The 20,749-nt window shown below is 36.5% G+C and overlaps 1 protein-coding gene across 1 annotated transcript in view; it reads right to left on the reverse strand.

The window, feature by feature from the left end:
• Nucleotides 1-20,749, reverse strand: part of LOC134052823 (macrophage mannose receptor 1-like) — a 50,681-nt gene that overhangs the window by 21,943 nt on the left and 7,989 nt on the right. The window contains exons 4-10 of the mRNA XM_062507512.1: nt 18,951-19,112; nt 15,749-15,862; nt 13,196-13,342; nt 8,563-8,745; nt 4,678-4,835; nt 2,334-2,447; nt 1,118-1,233 (exon numbers count right to left, since the gene is read on the reverse strand). Of these exons, the coding sequence (XP_062363496.1) occupies nt 1,118-1,233; nt 2,334-2,447; nt 4,678-4,835; nt 8,563-8,745; nt 13,196-13,342; nt 15,749-15,862; nt 18,951-19,112 (994 nt within the window). The remainder of the gene's footprint in view (nt 1-1,117; nt 1,234-2,333; nt 2,448-4,677; nt 4,836-8,562; nt 8,746-13,195; nt 13,343-15,748; nt 15,863-18,950; nt 19,113-20,749) is intronic.

Here is a 20,749-nt window from a genome sequence, read left to right on the forward strand (position 1 = left end):
CTTCTCAGATGCCCAGTGAATAAGATGGCCTAAGCATGGATTGACAGGAAATCGGTGGTAAAGAGGAAACCTGACATGCCTTATATTTTATAACATAGTGAGTTTCTAGTACTCTTTCACTTTAATACTTCTTGCTTCAGACAAATCCAAAACTGGAAAAGGAATCTCAGCATTACTGAAGAAAGTTACAAAAAGTAGAGGCTAAAGTAATATGACACTAAATTATAAAACTAAGAAACAGCAAGACAAGTTATATTCAGCAAACAAACCTATGTAGAAGTAAAGCCCACCTTAGTTCACTATGGTGTTTAAATAAACAGCTCTTAAGAAATCAGAGCAAATAAAAAAAACACCCCCCTTAAAAGGTGTAGTCTGAAGGCCACATTAATGTTAAAACGTTTTTATAGCAGCTGCAGTGCTATCTGTGTTTAGAGAGCTACCATTTGTGACAGCTGGAGCTTTCACAGTAGAACTTACCTATTTTGATTATATAGAAACAACTAAGAGATTGTGTAAAGCATCAAGTCATCTGCAGGAAAAATATTTTGTTTCTTAAACCTTATATTTTTCCTATATTTCCCATGGAATGTGAAATTTCAGTGTGTACTACTTCTCCAGAAATCTTGCACACGTTGAACCCTGGCTGCGTTGTGATAGATTTTCAGGTACAAAGCACTTTACATAATTTGATTTCTCATTTAATTTTCTTAAAAGTACCTCAATTCAAAGACCAAATAGTTGAAAATAATATCCTCTTTCTTATTTGTACTACCTTTTGAATTCAGAGCCACATCTCTTAATTTAATAATCAAAATTGGATTCTGTATTCCTCACTCAAGTCAGCCACCAAAATTAAGAAGCGGAAGATATAGTTCTACTTTTTATTTGACATAACCATCTATATCAATACTGTTTTCACAGTCATGACCTACTTTCAGTATAAACCAGATTCCTGGATTTGAATTTATATGTAAAACTGTGAGAAGCTCTGTATCGACAGATAGCTGTCCTCTGAAGCTAGATTTTTGCCCAGACCAGAGTCTTTATTCTAATATGTAGGTGATGCTAGAAGTTCAACCCTCATGTGACCCCCTCAGACAAGCAAACATTTACATACCTGTCTTCAACAGTTGCTAAAAAAGCCTGATGCTTTCCACAGGTTTGATTTGCTTGAGAAAATGTTACAAATGTATTTCCAATTAAGTAGCAATAAAAACCATGTCTTTTCCAGCCCTGTGAAAATAAATGTGAAGTGCTCACATGTGGGAGAGGGAGAGGGAGAGGGAGAGGGGGAGGGGGAGGGGGAGGGGGAGGGGGAGGGAGAGGGAGAGGGAGAGGGAGAGGGAGAGGGAGAGGGAGAGGGAGAGGGAGAGGGAGAGGGAGAGGGAGAGGGAACCAACAAAACAGAAAACTGATTTATACCATTACCTAACCTCTAGACAGAGGAACAAGGTAACTGAAAAAGTCAGAGTGGAAATAGGCAGGATCAAAGCTTTTTAGAATTTTGTTTCATAAAATAATTTTTCATATGTAATGAATTATCAATCAATGTAACATCTCACTTTTGAGAGACTTTTTCTACATTGCTTCTGTAGGCAATGGTAACATCCATAAACATGAGGAACCCTTAATTTCCTCCAACACTTGTAAAGATGCCAGGTTCTTTTTATAAATACTGGGAATAATCATCAAATACTTTCTCTGAAGCTGTGTACAGCAGACTTGGAAAAAAAGGCAATTCCTTCAAGAAAAATAAATACTAAATAATAAATTTCAGTAGGTTTTTGCAATTACTGGGTGCTATGTCATTGGAAGGTAAGCAAAGAAACAACAGACCTGATAACAATTCAGAAGAAGCACAGTAGATTAATTTTATTTGGCCACTCATAATAAGCTGTTAAAAGTAGAAAGCACTATCAGAGAACACAGCAAAGCCCTGAGAACATTATTAAGGCAGGGACACCCTCCCTTATGAACAATTTTGTAGAAAACTGTAGCCAGAGCTGAAGTGCAGTTGATGGTACAGGCAAACTCTTTAGGGAAGCTTGAATGCCAGTCAAGGATAAATGGTCTGCTGCAGGGATAACAGGTTTGAGATTTGGTTAAAGTTCTGGAAAAAGAAAGGAAGTATCAAGAGCCAAATGACAGTCATAGATTAGATTTAGTCATATGTATAACCTAGCCCATCTGCCATAGAAATAAGAAAGCAAACTCTTCTAGTTATGATGAAACAGAACCTATTTTTCCGGATTTTTCTGTCACCTAGGTGACAGTTTCTCTTTTTTATCACTCTTAGCAGCCTATTCAGATCAGAGAGCTTTTTCTTCACTTACTCTCTGGCAGCCCATGCCAATAGTTTCCTCTTCTATAGGAGCATCTGACATAGGTTTCCTTTTACAGATGTAGCCAATTTTCTTTTCACAAGAATGGTCTGCCCAAAATCCATCCTGAACATACAAACAGAACCTCAGTCAACTGGGCTTTAATCTCAAAAAAAGAGCTGGTTTATACTTCTAGGTATTTAACAAATTTTTACTAACTTTCAGTGGAGAAAATCTTTCATCTAAGTTCAATACTTAGTTCCAACATCATTCCTATCTCACTTCTTCCGCAGCTGATTTACCATTGACTTACATTTTCTTTGATTTTCTACCCTTCTGAAAAGCAATCCTTAGAGGCTGACCACAATACACCATCTTTACAAAGACTACTGATTTAATAATCATGTTGGAGGAAAGGGAGATATCATCTATCACCACATAGATACTGTATTTGCTGTAGAAATACAGCTCTAACACAAAAAAACAACACCAGAAGACTGTATTCCTTAGTCAAAACTTTGAAGATGCAAAAAGTTATTTGTCAAAGTTAGAATTACCTCATACTTCAGGTTCTTAGAAGGAACAATGACATTCAGTGGGAGTTGTACTGAAAGTAAGGAACATCACACTATGTTCCCAAAATATTTTACATACTTTCTGACTGAACAGATGAACTAAAGTATTCAGAGATGAAGGGAAACTTGTGTGCTATTCACCTGTGCCATAAAGACTACACCTTTGTAACTGTAATTTCATAGCAGTTGGTGGCAATTTCTTTTTTTTTTTTTTTCATTCTTTTTATTCTTTCCTCGCCCCTGTAAATGCAAAATAATCATCATGGTAATACACAGACACTTGTGCCACAATTCCAAGCTCTCAAGAGACTCAAAAAACCCTGCTTCCAGCAAAAATTCTCCCACATACTTCTGCCTCCAACAACAATTGGATGTTCACCTGGTGGTTGCCTTTGTCCTGTGCTTACCGCAAGGTAAGTCCATTGGTGGCTGTCACATCATCCCCTGCCATGTCTGCCTCATTTGGTTGGTAACCCCTTCAAATAATCACCCAAACCTCTGACATTCTCAGACTGGGAGAAATCAGCTGTGCAAAACTTTCAGACTTCTCCAACACAGGAAAACCTACTCTGAAGCTATGGGTCTCTAGTTGCAGGAAGATCATTTGGTGGTTTTCCATAACTGTGTCTTCAGTGGGAAATCCATGCAGTAATTTCTAGACATTTTTGTACTATGTCTTATGAGCTGCATTTTTCAAATATATCTCTGTTCTCTTACTTTCTTGTTAATTAAACCCAAACACTTCCTTGAAAGAGAAGGTGGTGTTACAGACAGGGCCAGGTTTTGTTCCATAAAAATAAGTGATGGATTCAGATGGCTTCTGCCAAGGACTGATCAACCCAAAAATATCAACAGTGGAAACATAAATGCACTTAGGTAGATGAATGTCAACAAACTGAGAAGGTCAGCTTATAGTTATGCATTGTCAATTTTGCAAAATAAGAAAATAACCTTTGGTATGTGCACACTTTTTTCCCCCCTCCTGATAAAATAGGCAAATTCTAAAGGAGATGGCAAGTTTAATATTTTAATTGTCACAAAAAAAAGGAAAATACAACATCAACACAGACTGAGTTTTATGCCAGGTATTATCTCTGTACCTGTTATACTCCCAGGTCACTGATCATTGCCTGATTCCAGAAGACAGCCATTCCAAAGCAGCCTTTAAATTGTACATTCACTCAGGAAAGGCTTTCATTAATGCCATTGTTAAACACTTTAGTACTTTTCTCACAGCTCTGCATGTACAGTGCAGATACAAGCATAGTAATTAAACCACCTAGATACAAGATGTATAACTTTGCCTAGAACCATAAAATTAAGATTTCTATTTTCTTCTAGAGATAGTACTTTTCTCTAGAATCAATAAAAATTACTAGTGCAATTTTCTAAGGTGAATCCCATACACAGTCAAAACATAAAAAAGCCAAACATATCCAAAATTACTTTTTAGCTTCCCAAAGAAACACATTTACTTGTTTCCCAATGTAATTACAAGATTTTTTTAAAAATTCCACATGCACAGACTGAAATCCAGAAATACGGATCTTTGAGGGCAGTTGCCACTACTTGTCTGCTTCTCAGGGAAGACAGTGAAATTTTCTGGCAACTTCAAACAGAAGTCCTACCTCAAAAAATTAAGTCCTGACTCTAAAATAGGCTGCTTCAAGTAGCAATATCTCCATTTTTAAAATTATTTTTAATATTTGCTCTTGCATAGGAAAAGCCCAAATGATAAATGGAATTATAAGACAATCTAGTCAATAGCTATGTGACTTTACCTTTCCCTTCATAACGACACAGTCCTCTTGCCTGTTGTTTGCATGTGTGGGTTCTCCACGAAGCCACTTAGTGTAGGTGACAGGTGTTCCATCACTCCATTCAAAATACATCTGAACCTTGAGGTCATTCAACCCGATCCACAGCTCATCAGATGGCTCTAAAACACACAATTACCAATCTTGTCACATAATGTGAACTTTTGTCATTGTGGAAAAGAAAAAAATTTATTCTGAGGAAGTTAAAAAGGCAGTCAGGAAATTAGGGTTCTCAGCCTCACAGAGGTTAGGCTGATTCTCATATATCCACTCCAGTCATCAGGAAAGGACACTCACCAAAGTGGCAATAAAACAAGGGTGTTCAACTTCATAGAACACAACCAAAATACTCCCTTTGCTGAATTATATTGCAACACAACTAGGTTCTTCTTTTTCAATTCAAATCTCTTGTAACAATATATGAATAAGCACCTAAATAAAATTTTACCTCCCCTTTTCCTCCCACTTTTAGTATAGTGAAGAAATAGATGTCATATTTTCTAATGCTAAGATACCCAGTGATGTCTTTTAGAGCTGAAAACCAGAGTACTTGCAAGTTTTCCCATTATATGTGTTCCTCTATTTTATTTCATTTCAGAGTAAAATGAAATTCATGTGTTGTTCCATTTTTTTCACTTTTCAGTTAAAGGAGTTAGCTATTGGTTTTTGGCTGGAAGGAAATTGCCGAACTGGTCATGCAATTTACTTCACACTATCTGTTTTTGGGATATTTGTTTGCATGTATTTAAATTCCTCCACTCTAACATACTGCTACTATAATGTTCATATCTAGCTTTGTTTTGAATAAACTATTTGAATAAGGAGGATTAAAATTTTGGCCAAAATATAATTTCATTACTTATTTCCATAATTTATTTCCAGCATACGCTATAGGGAGCAAGTACTTGCTTTTGTCTGCAGCACTACTACTCATACTGAACAACTGCATGCCCAGTCCTTTCCTTGGATAGCTGTCTTTCCAAGCAGAGTATAAACAGCTTCGTTGCTAGAATTTGCTGATTATTAACATTCTTCATGAACAATAAGGGGACTACATTTTAACAGTTTTTCCCTTAATTTATGATCTTTTATTTCTACTCATCAAACTCAGAGTTTTTTTCCTGTTCAGTTTGTTATCAAAGCTCTTGCATTTTTGCATAAGTCTTCCTCTAACACACTCTATCCAGACTGACTACAGTCAACCTGACAATGAACTCACCCATGGAAATTAAAAATATCAGCTTTTTGTGAGCCCACACAAAACCTGCAGGAGCAGGTCCCTCAATGGAACTGGAACTGTTTCTTTTCTGTTTCTGCTGTCCCTAGCAACAGAAGTGCCTATAAATAAGCTAAAAGTCATTGTTCCCAAGGCATTCTTTCTGATTAACACATTTAAGATGAAGGTTTTCCTAGATTCCACCACAACCTAAAATTCTTCATTGAAATTTCTGCTATCTGCTAGTTCAGGAACAAGGAGGCTTCCCGTTCTGGCCAACCAAGATACTGCAAATATCACTGTCCCAGCCAGTCACTTGAATGACAGAGTCAGCTCTCTGTCCTTTCTCCTTCCCTTCCTTGACTCTCCTGCCTTTATTACACCTAAGTGTGATCAGCCCTCATAGCCCACCCATAATTTTCTACCATTTCTCCCCCATTAAGAAGCTCTCAAATTCACAGGCTCTCATGCTCCATTTCCAAACACACACCTTTACCCTTTTTTGCAGACTGCGCTTTATGTTCAGAAGTCCCCTAAAATTACATTTCTGTACCCCTGTTTAAACTCTCTTCTAACAAAACTGAAAGCTGTTCCAATTGTACCGGCTCATCATGCTCTCATTTCCTCCTTGCCCATTGCCATCCATGCAATTAAATTTTTTGGGTTTGTTTTTGTTTGTTTGTTTGTTTGTTGGGTTTTTTTGTTTAGTTACCTTTTAAAATCTTCCTGTGTTTATTGAGCATTTGGCACAGCTGAGGCATCATCCATGGCCAGAGCTCCTACTGTGGCAGGCTCACACCATGGTAATACAAACAGTAAACAACATTCTTCAGCAAAATGACTACACCAAAGCCATCTGATTAAACTATTCAGATCTATGGAGTCTCTTCCTACATAACATTCTTTTCCTTACTAGAACTGCTGCTTTTTTTAATCATCTCTACAGCTGTATGTATAAACACTAAGAGAGTTTTTTTTTCCAGGAGTTTGTAAAGCTGCTTCCCATTCTCAGTCATGCACTGGGCCACATTTGTGCCATGTCACATGCTGGAGTTCCGTGTAAACATCCAGAATGCACTTCTTTATTCTTCATGTTCCTCTCTAAAGTTCTCCTTTGTGGGTGATGCCAACAAAAGCTCAGCTGCCATGACAATATTCATCTCATTATACCCCTTTTTCCTTTGTATTTTCATGGGACTATGAATTGTTTGGCACAAAGATAGACTTTTGTTCTTTCTGTACAGCAGTGTTCTGATGCAGACAAGACTTTCTAGGCACTGCAGTACATGGTGCTCTCCTCTCAGTGGTGAACATAAACTGTCATAAAAGGCTTCTTTAATTGTTCCAATTTTATTCCTCTGAAAAGAATGCTTTTAAAATGGACTGCTGCAGCTAGTGTGCCATTTGTGAGAGGCCTGGTTTCCTTCAGGACTATTTGCCTTTCAGAAATACTCAATTTTACTAAAACAGAACAGAAGTTCAGGAAAGTTCTTTGGAGGAGGTATTAAACTATGAAATAACCTACTTCCCATATGTAGGGTGAAAATACAACTAGTTTCCTTTAGAACCTAATTTCTATCAAATATCTTAATGTCTCATCAAGAGGTCCCACTTTTGCCAATAACATCTTTTAAAAGAGTAAAACTTTCATGTTATTCATGAAAGACCAAGTCACTTTTTCAGGAATGTGAAGGTAAGTACAAGTTGCCATGGAGGTAGCTAAGATACAAAAATAAAGCATATCAGCTGTTCTGTGATTTCTACTCCAGGACTGCTGCTATGCTGCAGCTCTAGGCACATGGTTATACTCTAAGTGAAGGATAAACTAACTCATCTTTACCTGGTGCCAAAAGTACACATAGGATCAGTCACTGCAAAGAAGCATATTTAGGTGTGAAGCTGTTTCTCCCTCAAAAAGCAGATAGCTGTTCCTCCATGCAAGAGCACGTAAAGCAGGTTCATGTAAAGTAACAGCAGCCACGAAATTGTCTGAGAGTCAGCATAGCTGCATTCTCCTGATGAGCACATCTTGCATCTGTAGACTAACTTGCCTTGCAACAGCATGAATGTGTGCTGAGAAACCAAGCACATAAGTCCTGTATTTGACATGGGGCACATGAATCCATGTACTGGGACAGATAGATTCTTTTTCAGGAGAAATGCAACCAGCATGACTTGAAACATAAGGACATGGAAGTGTTAATTATAGGACACATATCTTCCCAAACTGTCTTGGACCAGCAGATGTTGCTTCCCTGCATTTCTTTATGAAGATTGATTTTAAAATCCTTTTATCTTATGAAAAAGTTTTAAATTTCTTTAACCTATATAAATGGAAAAGGAAGGAGAAGCAGCCCTAAGAAACAGGAGTTTGGAGATAATGCAGTTTGCATCACTGACCATTGGTTTTGTTTTCTTTTTGTAGCAGTAAAGTCTGTCTGAGTTTTGTGCTCCCATTTTTTGTTTTTTCTTCCATTGATTTTTTAAATTTAAAATTTAATTCCTTTGATCAGGACAATTATTTTTAAACAGACTCCTCATTTTATTAACATGTAAGACATCTTCAAAACATCTTTACTTAGTGTGTGTGTATATATATATATATATATATGTTATTGTGAAAAAATACTCACGGTACCCAAGTTGAGAAATAACAAAGCTGTATTCTTCAATATTATGGATGCTTGCCAGATCTCCATCCTCTTTCCTGCAAGATGTTAAGGCACCTTTCCACATTTTGGGGTCCCTATGAATTATGTAACAGTGACCAGCATATGACATCCATTGATCAGGACACCTAACAGGCACATTAGTCTCTGAAAAGAAAAATTTTCATTAAGAGTTTCAGAATTCTGTTCTTAACTAAAGACTAAACTGCACACCAGAAAATATTTACCAAAAAAAATTAATTATATATTTTCCTCACAAAGAACAGCACAGATCAAAAATATGTACAGTCACAAAAATTTGCATAAATAATTTAAAGTTGAAACTTCCACACTGTTTTTAAGAACAGTTGCAAACAAGTGCCTGCAACTTGAGAAAAGACAATTAAAACACAAAAAACAATTATATTTTATATGCATGCATGTATGTATACTAAAATGTAAGGTCTATGGAGTGATGTTTTTTAATTTTTCTACACTTATGTCAGCATCTCTCTTTAACTCCCATGCTATATGTTAACCTGACTTTACAAAACATATTTATGACAGTAATTATTTTTCCCAAAAACTTAGGAGGTTTATGGATTAACCCATCTGCTAGACTATGGAAAGAAATAACTGATTATACATAATCCTGAGAGAAACCAAATAGGACTACTGCTTTTAAGAAGCCTTTTCAGGAACTTAACTGAGAAAATTATGTTGTCAACGTAAATGATTTAGGCTGAAAACTTGCTTTCAGAAGCTCAGCAGAAGAGCATCAGAGAATTGCCAACAAACACACTGCTGTTCAGCAAACAATTCAGCCTCGGGATGAGTGCCACCTGAACATATAACAAACAGAGTACTGCTGTTGTAGAAACAAATTATGATTCTTGCAGCTCTTTGTTTATAGTCAGCAGATGGGTTTAGCGAACACCAGTATATAGAGTAGGACAAGGACAGCACGTTTTCAGAAATTCTGCTGGCAAAAATCTTGTGCACATCAGAAGAAGAATTGTGTTTGTTTAACAGTGGGATATATTCTGTAGAAATGCTTGAATAGGCACCCAGACTCATGACCAGTCAGGCCCATGTTGTAGGCATGTATCCTATTTCAACTGGACAATACTGATGATTAATACTCTGTGCCATAACACACATTTCTCTCATAAACAGCACCTGCACTTTCAGACCTGCATCTAAAAAGTGCTAGCATTTTCTCACAAAGTTCTAGTAAAACTCTACTTTTTTTCCCCAGCACAAGGGGCTCAATGCTTGGTCAGACTTCCCAGTTCTGCCAAAGGAGAGGAAGAAGTGAAATAGAGGGTGGGGGAATGCCAGGAAAACAAACAGAATGTACATAGCAATGTTGGGAGAAACCAGAGAGCACAGAAGTGCCAAATGCTGTTTGTAGAAGCTGGTCTGATGCTTCAGACAGCTGCCTAATTCGTCTTATACCTGGTCTCATCTCTATGCATTTTGCAGTGCTTTGTCATAAATCAGAGAACACTCAATATACCCTTCTGCAAACTGAAAACACTGCATAGAACAGAAATCAGCAGTTCAGACACGGCCACAGAGAGAGGCACGAAGGTATTTATGTCTCAGTGGGCCTGTGAGCATCTCTTTTTCAAGTGGATGCAGACTGTGAGTACTCACTAAACACTAAAGCAGCTATGGCAGGGCAGCAAAACTTTTGCATAACACCAGGGAACTTGTTGCAGGCCACAAAAAGAAAAAAAATAAAATTTTTTAAAAAACGTAGCTTCTTTGGTGTAAGTCATATTGAATTACATTGCTGGGGATTTCTTAGTACAAGAGACTCTTCAGTTCTTCATTTCAACCACTCAGCAAAAATTAATTCTGTGCTTCCCCATTCTACTTTTAAAGAAACTACTACACAAGTCAAAGCCATCCAGTTTACTTTTTCATCCTAATGGAAACAAGCACTACTCCCTGAAATTCATTTCACTTGAATAAAAGGAGCAATGCAAATTGTCACAAATAAAAAGCTAAATATGATATTACATTAATGTGTAAACAATATTATTCCAAATGTCAAGCTGATAAATTTATTGGCCTGTAACTGTAGAATAGTTATTCCTCAAATACAGAGCAAGTACTCTTGTGAAGCTGATTTTCTCGTAAGCTTGACTTTCTGAAGTCCGAAAAATCTCACAGTGTTTGACCTGTGTGCCTAAAAGGATGAAAGCACTAGCTGAAGTCAGTCTTATGATTCAGTCATTCATATATCTCTCTTAGACCCATCCTATGTGGTCTGATAAGACAGAGATACACAGCATCTCAGCAATAACAGTAAGCATTTATTTCTTCTAGCTGAACATTTAAAGAAACATATTGGAAACAGTACTTTAAGATCATCACACTTTGTTGGCTTGGAATGAAATCTATGTTGGCAGTCACTTGGTGGAGGTAGATAGACAGCCTTTCCTTTCAGCATTTTGAATTTGAAATTAATGCATTTCTATAATTTGCAAATCTAATTTGCTGGGTTACAGAGCAAATGCTCTGCAGCCCAAAGATATTTTAATGTACAACATGAGGTGGCCCCCTGCTGGAAAAAATATTTTGTTACAAGAAACAAAAAACAAAACCACAAAATTATCCTGCAGATGTTTGCTTTGTGAAAATCCATCTGTAATGAAAACAAATATTTTGTAAAGATTTTCCCTGACTTTTCTTTGAACACATGCATGATGAGTCCTGAATGGTGACTCCTCCGTCCCACATACTGCCCTGCTAGACACAATTATAACTTCTAGGGTTAAAATTTCTAAGGGATTTGAAATGTGTTTTTGTGTTTAATGTCAGGTGAACAACTAAGTGCATGTATGAATTTTCAATTAATTTATTTCTTAACTCAGGAAAACACAATCTGCCACGAGTCTTCCTTTACACCTTTAGAAGCTGAGGGCACCTAACACCTTGCATGATTCCATGCTTATCCCTTTTATTACTTCCCCCCATGGGACATTTTGGAAAATATTTTATTAAATGAACCCCTGCCAATCTCTGGTTTATCTGTAACAGTGTTTACTCAGCAATTTCTGTTTAATTGAAAGCTTTTTTCTCTTCCTTCAAATTGCTGGTAAATCAGAGGGTGGAGGTGGCAGTTAGGAAAAAAAGCCAAATGCAAAAGAGAATCATGACCATTAGACACACACCTCCCTCCAAAAAAACCCCCAGAATTTAATCATAAATAATATAGCAGCAAGCCTTAAGCTGATAGCATATTTATAGGCATCAGTGTTTCAGAACTTACGTATGAAACCTGAAAAGCTGAGCAGTATCCAGCCAAACAACCTAAAACAACCTCTATGAATGACACTGTTCGCGTCTCACCTGCATACAAATGCTAACAAAACTTTACATCTTAAATTAAGAAATCATTTAAACATGCATTGGAGTCTTTCTCAGCTAAGGCAATGAAAGCACTTGATTTCAATGCAAAATTATCAATTTAATTAATTAATATGTATTTTGCTATCTAATTAATGAGACACCAGTTCATTCTTGTGGTTTCTTCTCTTAGCAACAAAGCAAAACAAATGAAGCAGAATCCTCTGTCCTAAGTGTTTTTAACAGGACTGATTCTATATTGGCAAAAGCAGAAAAAATATTAAAAATATTTAAAATATCAAAAATATTTTAAAATATTAAAAATATTTTAAAATATTAAAAAACTGTTTTTAAGCCAAATATCAAACACTGATTTTCCAGAACGTCTGTTTTGCAATCAGTGATGAAGATGAATAAATTAATTGGAAATCTAGTTCCAGTTCAGCCTTCTGCTTCAAAAGCCTACACAGAATAATATCAGTGGATTTAAGAGATACAGGTATGTCCTGGAAAAAGAAAGGAACTTGGAAAGAACAGAAAAGAGGAATGATGAAACAAAGGAATAAGTTACAAGATGTTTATAGTACACAAAGAGATAATAATGAAAATGGTCAAAATAAATATTATCCCTCTTCTGTCTTTCTTATGAGGCCAGATCCAGAATTACATTCCTTCTGAAAAATGTGTCTCTACATATAAAATTTAAATAATTTCATAAAGAATTGCATCTGCTTTTATATGTATACAAATATATATTTTTATATTTCTATATAAATATTTCTATGTTTATAAGACACATAAATACATTAAAACATCTAATTCAAAAGAATTTTAAAAAATTTTTCTAGTCCACTACTGACTTGCCCCAACTCATAAGCAGTAAAAATTACATGAAGAAGTTCATTAGATTCATTGTGTACACGGGGCTTCAGACAATTACATAATTTAAAAAATATTAAATTTATTTTTTATTGTTTTATAATCAAAATCTGATGGTTCTGCTTGATTCTGGCAAAGAGAACTCCACAATTTGGCAATTTAGAACTCAAGACTATTGAAGAAAGATTATTATACAGGAAATAGGGAGGGCAGAGCAAAAAGGAAGTACATACTGTTCACTTTTAGAGGGAATCTTGGTCAAACCACAGCCTGTAGAGTCCTTTACTTGGCTTTACCACATGCAATAATACCTACTTCAGTTACAGATAAAAAAACATTAATCATTAAGAGGTTTTTGAGAGTTTATTACCAAACCTACCTCTAGGAATAATGAAAGATTCTAAGGTAGCATTTCCTCTTTTACAAATATAGCCAAGTTTCTTATCACATTCCCAGTTCTCCCACTTAGCACCTTTGCCAGGATTCAATGCGCCACAGATTTTTCCAGGTTCTGGAGAAGGATGACCTTAAAAAAAACCCAAAACAAAACAAAACAAAACAAAACGAAAACCTACCACCTCAAATCTCTACAACAACAGAGTATAAGCACAACGTGGTTACCCTCCCAACTCTCACATTTCCTTCTGGTCCATGCTTCAACCACAAAATGCATTAACATGTAGACAACTCTGGTACTTGACAGTCCTTTAGCCTGAAGGGGGAAGTTCATTGCCTTAAGAGATATTTTTTCCACAGCAGACAGAAGTTGCAAATTCATAATTTAACAGCCTCTTTACATGTTCTAAGTCCTGGTAGAGGGTATTACTGTATATATTTGTTTTCTTTGGGATTTTTTTTTTCTTTTTAAAAATGGAGAATGTCTAAGCTCCAGAGAACAGTGTTTAGGTTAAAAAAAAACCTGTTCCATAATCTAGTCAAATTTTGCACTTGGCATAAGAAAAATAATAAGTAATTATTTTGCTAATGTGAACTTCCTGCTTATTTTTCCAAACAACATGACAATATCAGAATATTTGTAGATTTTTTGTTACAGTTGATTAGCATTAACACTAACAAAAACACCTAGAAGAAAAGTAGAACCTGTGGAACAGAAGAAATTTCAGCAATAAACCAGGTGAACTTTTCAAGATCTGACATACTGTTATTAAACTTAGCATTTTTTTTTCTTTAGTACACAACAAGAATTGATACTACACATAATAAAAACAACAAGACAATATTTTCAGAGTCCAAGATTGTTCACTGAAATTTTCTTATACCATTATGTTTACATTACTTTAGATTAAATATAGTCTTATATTTGCAGTCATGTTCTACCTCCTTGACATAGGAGAAATAGATACGCTTACTTCAAAAATACAATTTTAAATTGTTTTATTGCACAAAGAAGTTCAGTTATTGGCAGCTAGATCCCCAAAATTTCTCAGCAAAATCAGTTTTGTGTAAACATTGAGAACAGTTCCGTTTTCTTGGTGTGTTTGGTTTTTTGGGTTTTTTTTCCCATTTATTTAGAGCTAGTGAGATGAAAAAATATTAAGTTTCCACTAATTCCCTTAAAATGTGTTAACGGAAAAATAGCCAGTTCTTAAACATCCAGTGTAATGGGGATGAGACAGAGGGAGGCTGACCAACAGAAAGTGATAAAGGAGATAGCACAGATATGTTATATGAACATGAGAGCAGAGCATTACCTTAGAATGAAATTAAGAAATGTGAGGAGTTAAGGACAAATGGGGTCCATTTTTGTTACATCAAAACCCATCTTAACTATTTAATTCTTTACAGTATAGCTGAGAGTTGTCTGCAGTTTTAACAAACACAAACAGCTCCTCTTGCTGCTTTGGCTCCATCTCACAACTGTGTTTCCCCCACCCCTCTTTGCATGAAAATTCTCCTCAGGGCACTCAGACAGGTCAGACCTGTAACTACCTCCACAGCAACTTGCAGTTCATCTCTTTGCCTGTGTGCTCACTCCACTGGACAGCTAGTTATAAAGTAGTTCAATTCACTCTTCAGAGCTTACCTACTCAAGAAGTTTGTCCACCTAAGATGTGCTTTTGGCCTTATCTACACAAGGAAGGCCCTGGGTGATACACTGGAGCATGCACTTACTGATGATGAAATGCTCAGTGAAGCTAAAGAGCGTTTACACTGCAGAACTTCAGACACCTACTTTCAATTAGTCTCCAAAATCTCCCTGAATAGCCAGTGCAAGGGAACAAGGAGCAAGGCAAGGGTCCTGCAAAAAACCATGATTACACAGGCACACTGAATAATCAACCAGAGATGCAGCCCTTCACCTTGTGCACAGATGGCAGAGAAACTTTTTAATGACAGCATCAGAGTTCAGCACTGCAGCCACAGGTGTGGAGTAGCTGGGTTTCCATCAAAGTAGTCTAGCCTCAAATGTTTGGTTTGGTATGTGTTACTTCCCAAGGTAGGTTAATCCCAAACGAAAATGAAAAGCTATTCTTTAAGCAAATTTAAAAAAACTGAACAAAAGGGAATTGGAAAGGAATTTGAAGAAAAGGAAAAAAACCCAAAAACTAAAACAAAACAAAACACCATTTATCAGTCTAATCTCACAAAAGAAAACACTGACAGCATCAGATTTCTTCTGTATTCAGAAATAAAATAAATTAGGAAGATATGCAAATGAAGTGTCAACAGATGACTTTAAACTTTCCTGTGGATTTTGAGGCTATCATTTCCATTATGTGTAATAAATTAAGCCTGGTGCATATCCCTAGCATAAGGGCCATTACTCACAGTGTTTATAATCACAATCAGAATCTTTCAGCATCAAGACAAGCTCAATAATTTCAGGAGGATAGAGTGCTAGAAAAGATATTTGTTACACAATGACCAAATTTTTGCCTTTTGAACTGAGTAGCAGTGAGTTTACCCTTACCTGGAACCCAGTTTAAGTACCGAAAAGGAGCACCACCAACCCATTGCCATCCACTGTTGAAATTCAAACTGTTAAGACCAAACCAGAGAGCTGAACTCAGTGTGCGAGTCAGACCTAGGTAACAGAGACACAGAGAGATATTGGAAGTCCACAGCAAGGGCAAACTCTCCTCAAAGCTTGAGAACTGAATTCTTGTTAAGCCTTCTCCTTTCTCCTAGTGCAAGTTTTAACTACTGTTAACATTCTAGTTAAGGTGGTTATACTAAATCTGAAAAACAGGTCATCTTACATTAGTCAGCTTAGTTTTAGAGTTTTGACATATTTAGGTTTGGAGAATTTTATTACAACAGAAAACAAAATGACTCTGCTACCGTTGATCGCAATATGAAACTTTTTTATGAAACAGAGCTATTTAAATATTAAATGGATAGAACTGAAGAAAAGGTCACAAAACAAAAATCAGTTTTCTAAAATAAAAGATATCATTTCCCAGTGTGTATTTTCTCTTCCATAAAATTAAAAAGTGTGAATTTCACAGTGTAAAAAAACCTGGTCTCATTTGTCAAAATACATTAAAATGCAATCGTTGCAAACATCATCTTTTTAACAGCCTATCTTATGCATTTTTCAGACTGATCTGATTCCAGTTCTTTAGACAATGATGTCAGGCTTCAAAAAAAAAAAAAAAAAAAAGAGTTCAAATGTATTCCTCTAGCTCTGAAAAGCACTTAGAAATATCATGCTTATGTATGGCCCTACTGATCATTATTCATAGTCATTACTAATCAATTCTCTATCTCTGCCCTCAGTATAAGGCTTTGAAGTGTAGCTGGATGCCTGCTAATTTTTTTTTAAATTTAAGTGTGTTTCTGCATAGTTCACAGAAAATCATTGTGCAATAGGTATCATTTGTTTCTGCTTCTACTGATGGCATCATGCCAAGATGTTGCAATTCCTAGTTGTCTTTGACACCACAGTGATAGCATAGCACTTGAAGCATGGGCAAAGTTAAAAGAAGAAAGGAGTTAACTGGAAAGGATTGGAATCTCAGACCTGGTTTTGCACCAACACGTTAACATGCTCTGTTACTTCTGGGCAAACAACCTGTGGTTAGGAGGACTGAGAATTGAACACGACAGGAAATCCTAGTAATGCCAGGGTAGTTTTATAAAAAAACTGATCTTCAAATACATTTAGCAGCCATGTCTCTCAGTTTGCAATTAAAACACATCAACTAATAACTACCTCCTATGTCAGCACCAGTTCTCTCCCTTGAGCACTAATTCCAACAGTGATTATCTCAGTCATTTAAAAAACAACCCATGTTTGGACCAAATCTTTAAATTGAAAACAGAAGTTTAGACAGAACAAATAGTTCATAGCATTAAAAATACATTTCTCATTCCTCTAAAGCGGAGAAATATGGATTTGACTGAGGGACCACTGGATGCATAAGGAATTGGCTGGATGTCTGCATCTAAAGAGTTACAGCCAATGGCTTAGAATCCAAATGGAAACCAGTAACAAGTGGTGTCCCTCTAGGGTCTGTACTGGGACCAGTATTATTAACATCCATGTCAGTCACATAGACAGTGGGATTGGGTGCACCCTCAGCAAGTTTGCAGATGACACCAGCTGAGCCATGCCTTTGACCCCCCTTGAGGGAAGAGATGGCAACCAGAGGGCTCTGACAGGCTGGAGGAGCGGGCCCATGCCAACTGCATGTTCAACAAGGCCAAGCACCAGGTCCTATCCCTGGGTCATAGAAATTCAAAATATCAGTATGGACTAGGGGGAGTGGATCGAGAGCAGCACTGCAGAGAAGAACTTCAGGGTGCTGGGGATGAAAAGCTGGCCGTGACCTGGCCATGTGTACTTGCAGCCCAGAAAGACAAAGGTGTCCTGGGCTGCATCTGAAACAGGGCAGCCTTCAGGGCAAGAGAAGGCATTCTGACCCTCAACCCTTCTCTGGGGAGACACACTTGGAGTGCTGCATTCAACTGTGTTTGAATTCAACTCCCAGTACAGGAAAGGCACGGAGAAAGTCCAGGGGAGGCAAGAAATTTCATCAGAGGGCTGGAACATCCCTCCTGTAAGGAATGGCTGAGAGAGCTGGGGCTGTTTAGCCTGGAGAGGAGAAGGCTCCGGGGAGACCTTATCACGGCTTTTCAATAAATGAAAAGGACTTCTAAGAAATTTGGAGGAAGACTTTTTACCAGGGCTTATAGTGACAGGATGAGGGGTAATAGTTTAAAAAGGAAAGAGGGTAGATTTGGATTGGATATAATGAAGGCACTTTTTACAATGTTGATGGAACAGGTTGCCCTGAGAAATTGTTGCTGCTCATCAGTGCAAAGGTTCAAGGTAAGGTTAGAGGGTACTTCAAGCAACATATTCTAATCTGTGATGTCCCATAACGTGGCAGAGAGGCTGGACTAGGTGATCTTTAAATGTTCCTTCCAACCCCAACCATTCTCTAATCCTCTTATTCTACAAATTTAGAGAGTACAACATATAGCTTGTGGTATAGAATAATTTATCTTTCAACTGATGCAACATATTCAAAATATTTTCTAATCTATTTTATATATGAATCAGTGGACTATTTCATGTTTGTACACAGGTACAAAAGAAGGTAATAAAGAGGATTTTTTTCAATGTAGAATGTAAATGTATTCAAGTAAAGTTTAAGGATTTTCTCATAGGAGAAGCGTGGAAACTCCTTCCAAGAACGCTGAAGGAGATTGAAACCGAAGGAGAATATTTATGAGTCCTTTGGTTTGTTAGTTCTTTTTCTTTTCATATTTTAGGATATACTGAAGATGCAATAGCTTTAGTGAAATAGGCAAAACTGCTGACTAATACACACTACAAGAAGAATGCAAAAAGGATGCAATCTTGGTATCTACATATTCAGTTTACAAGCTACTTAGCATTTCTCTGCATTCCAACCTACATTCTTTATTGTCTGCATTACTTAACTGTTTTTTTTTTCTATTACTATTAGTTAATGGCAATATTTAATCATGATAAAATATTTTCTGTCCTATATTTCCAGAAGAATCGTTCAATATAACTATTTCAATTTACTAATTACTAGAATTGAACAAATGTAATCTTCAAGATGGAATGTGCCATATTAGTGTCACTGTTGGAATAATACACATTTTTTTTAAAGAAACAATGGATAATATTGACCTACCTGTCAGGTATGTTTGTTCATGCAACTCTGTGATGCTTAATAACTCTGCCTTCTGCTGCTGACAGCTTTTTCTTGCCTGATGCCATTTCAGAGCTGTCTCAGAGTTTATCTGGTACTGGACATTTGTTAAAGGGTCTGTGTTCCACAGTTCATTACTAGCAACTATAGGGAGAAATTAAAATGCTGTAACTCATCATGAAGATAAGGCCAGATAAAATACACCAAAAATAATTCATAGCAAAAGACACAAAATGCCTGAACCCTGCTATAGGCAAATGGTTTGAAAGAAATCCTGAGGTTCTATAATGTAGTAGAAGATCCAGGACAGTAGACAGGGAATGAAACAAGGTCACCATTTTCTCTGGTACAACAAATCTGCTGTTTAAGGTAAACAATAAGTGGCTAAAAATATGCTAAAATAGTTGATTTGTGAATGTGGGGAAAAAGACTAAAAACTTCCAGACTGATGCTAGCTAAGGTATATACCAAGCTGACCTTTTCTCTGAGATAAACCGCAACTTTTTTACTAATTTGGGTCACTGTGTAAAGTGGCTATGGATTTTCTTAGTGTGATTGTGGTAATCAGACCCAAGTGCTGAATGTGAAGCTGACCATCATCAGCATCCATCCCACATTTCCCTGCAGTTCCTGATTTCTTAAGCATGTGACTGAAATAGTATGACTTTCTCCTCTGACACGTAGTCTGACTGAACTCCTTGGATACCTGAACTTTGCACATGTAGACAATGCCAGTGAAAACATTATCCAAAAGGACCCAACACTAGAAGTTGTCCCAGAAGGTACCAGGTACTCTTTACATTGCTGCAGTCTCTCCTGGCTAATCTCAACTGTATCTCCACAAACAAGCAACAGAAAACAGTGTGATCTTGATCTGCCAAAAATGGAACCTATGTGAGGATGCAAGACTGAGCTAAATATCACATAAAGGGAATAAAGTTGCATGACTAAAGCAGAACACAACAGAGAACACTGAATGTCTGCCAAGAAGGAGAAAACAACTGAATTCCTGAAGCCTTTATCAGCTCCTCAAGTTGCAATCTGAAAAAATTGAGAAAAACAGGTCTCATCTGAATTCAAAGTGCTCAGAAAACTTCAGTCTGCAAATAGAGGGAAACTGTACAATAAACAAAACTCAAAACAAAGCATGATATTTGTTAAATATCAGGAGGTCACTTACTAGTTCCACATTTTCCTGTATTAAATCTGATTATCTATAGGTAATATAAAGTACTTATTTTCATATTATCTTTATTTTAAAAAGAAATAAAATATAGTCTACTGTAATAATGACATTTTGGTAACTTTGATTATCATAACCCACAAATCAACTTCTGTCCAAAATATTTTATAACTATCAGAATAAAAACTTTGTTGCTACATTATGTTCTAAGAGCCCATAAATCCCTGTGCACATTCCTGGAATAAAATTAATATTGCAAAAATAGAAAAACCTATAATTCAGCAAAGAAAACTGTATCTGACTGGATAGTAAGGGGTTTATAAAGCTTGTACAATTACTATAGAGAAGAGGTAAACAGGTCTTGGGCATTCATCCAATTTTCCACCTCAGTTCCCCAGTCTCATAATTTATAGCTGACTTCCATATGGTGCTCTCTTGCAGAATTTTGGCCTTTCATAAAAATCCAACTCATTTCTAAATCTTGGAAAATTTGCTTTTAAGATATTTAAGAGTTCAAGTGTCTTTGCAGAGCAGGATTCTGGAAAACCTATATGCTGTTGTTTAAAGCTTAGTTCCCCAGAGAAACAAAGAAGATTAA

The sequence above is a fragment of the Cinclus cinclus genome, chromosome 1 (assembly GCF_963662255.1).
Source record: "Cinclus cinclus chromosome 1, bCinCin1.1, whole genome shotgun sequence".
Classification (NCBI taxonomy): Eukaryota; Metazoa; Chordata; class Aves; order Passeriformes; family Cinclidae; genus Cinclus; species Cinclus cinclus.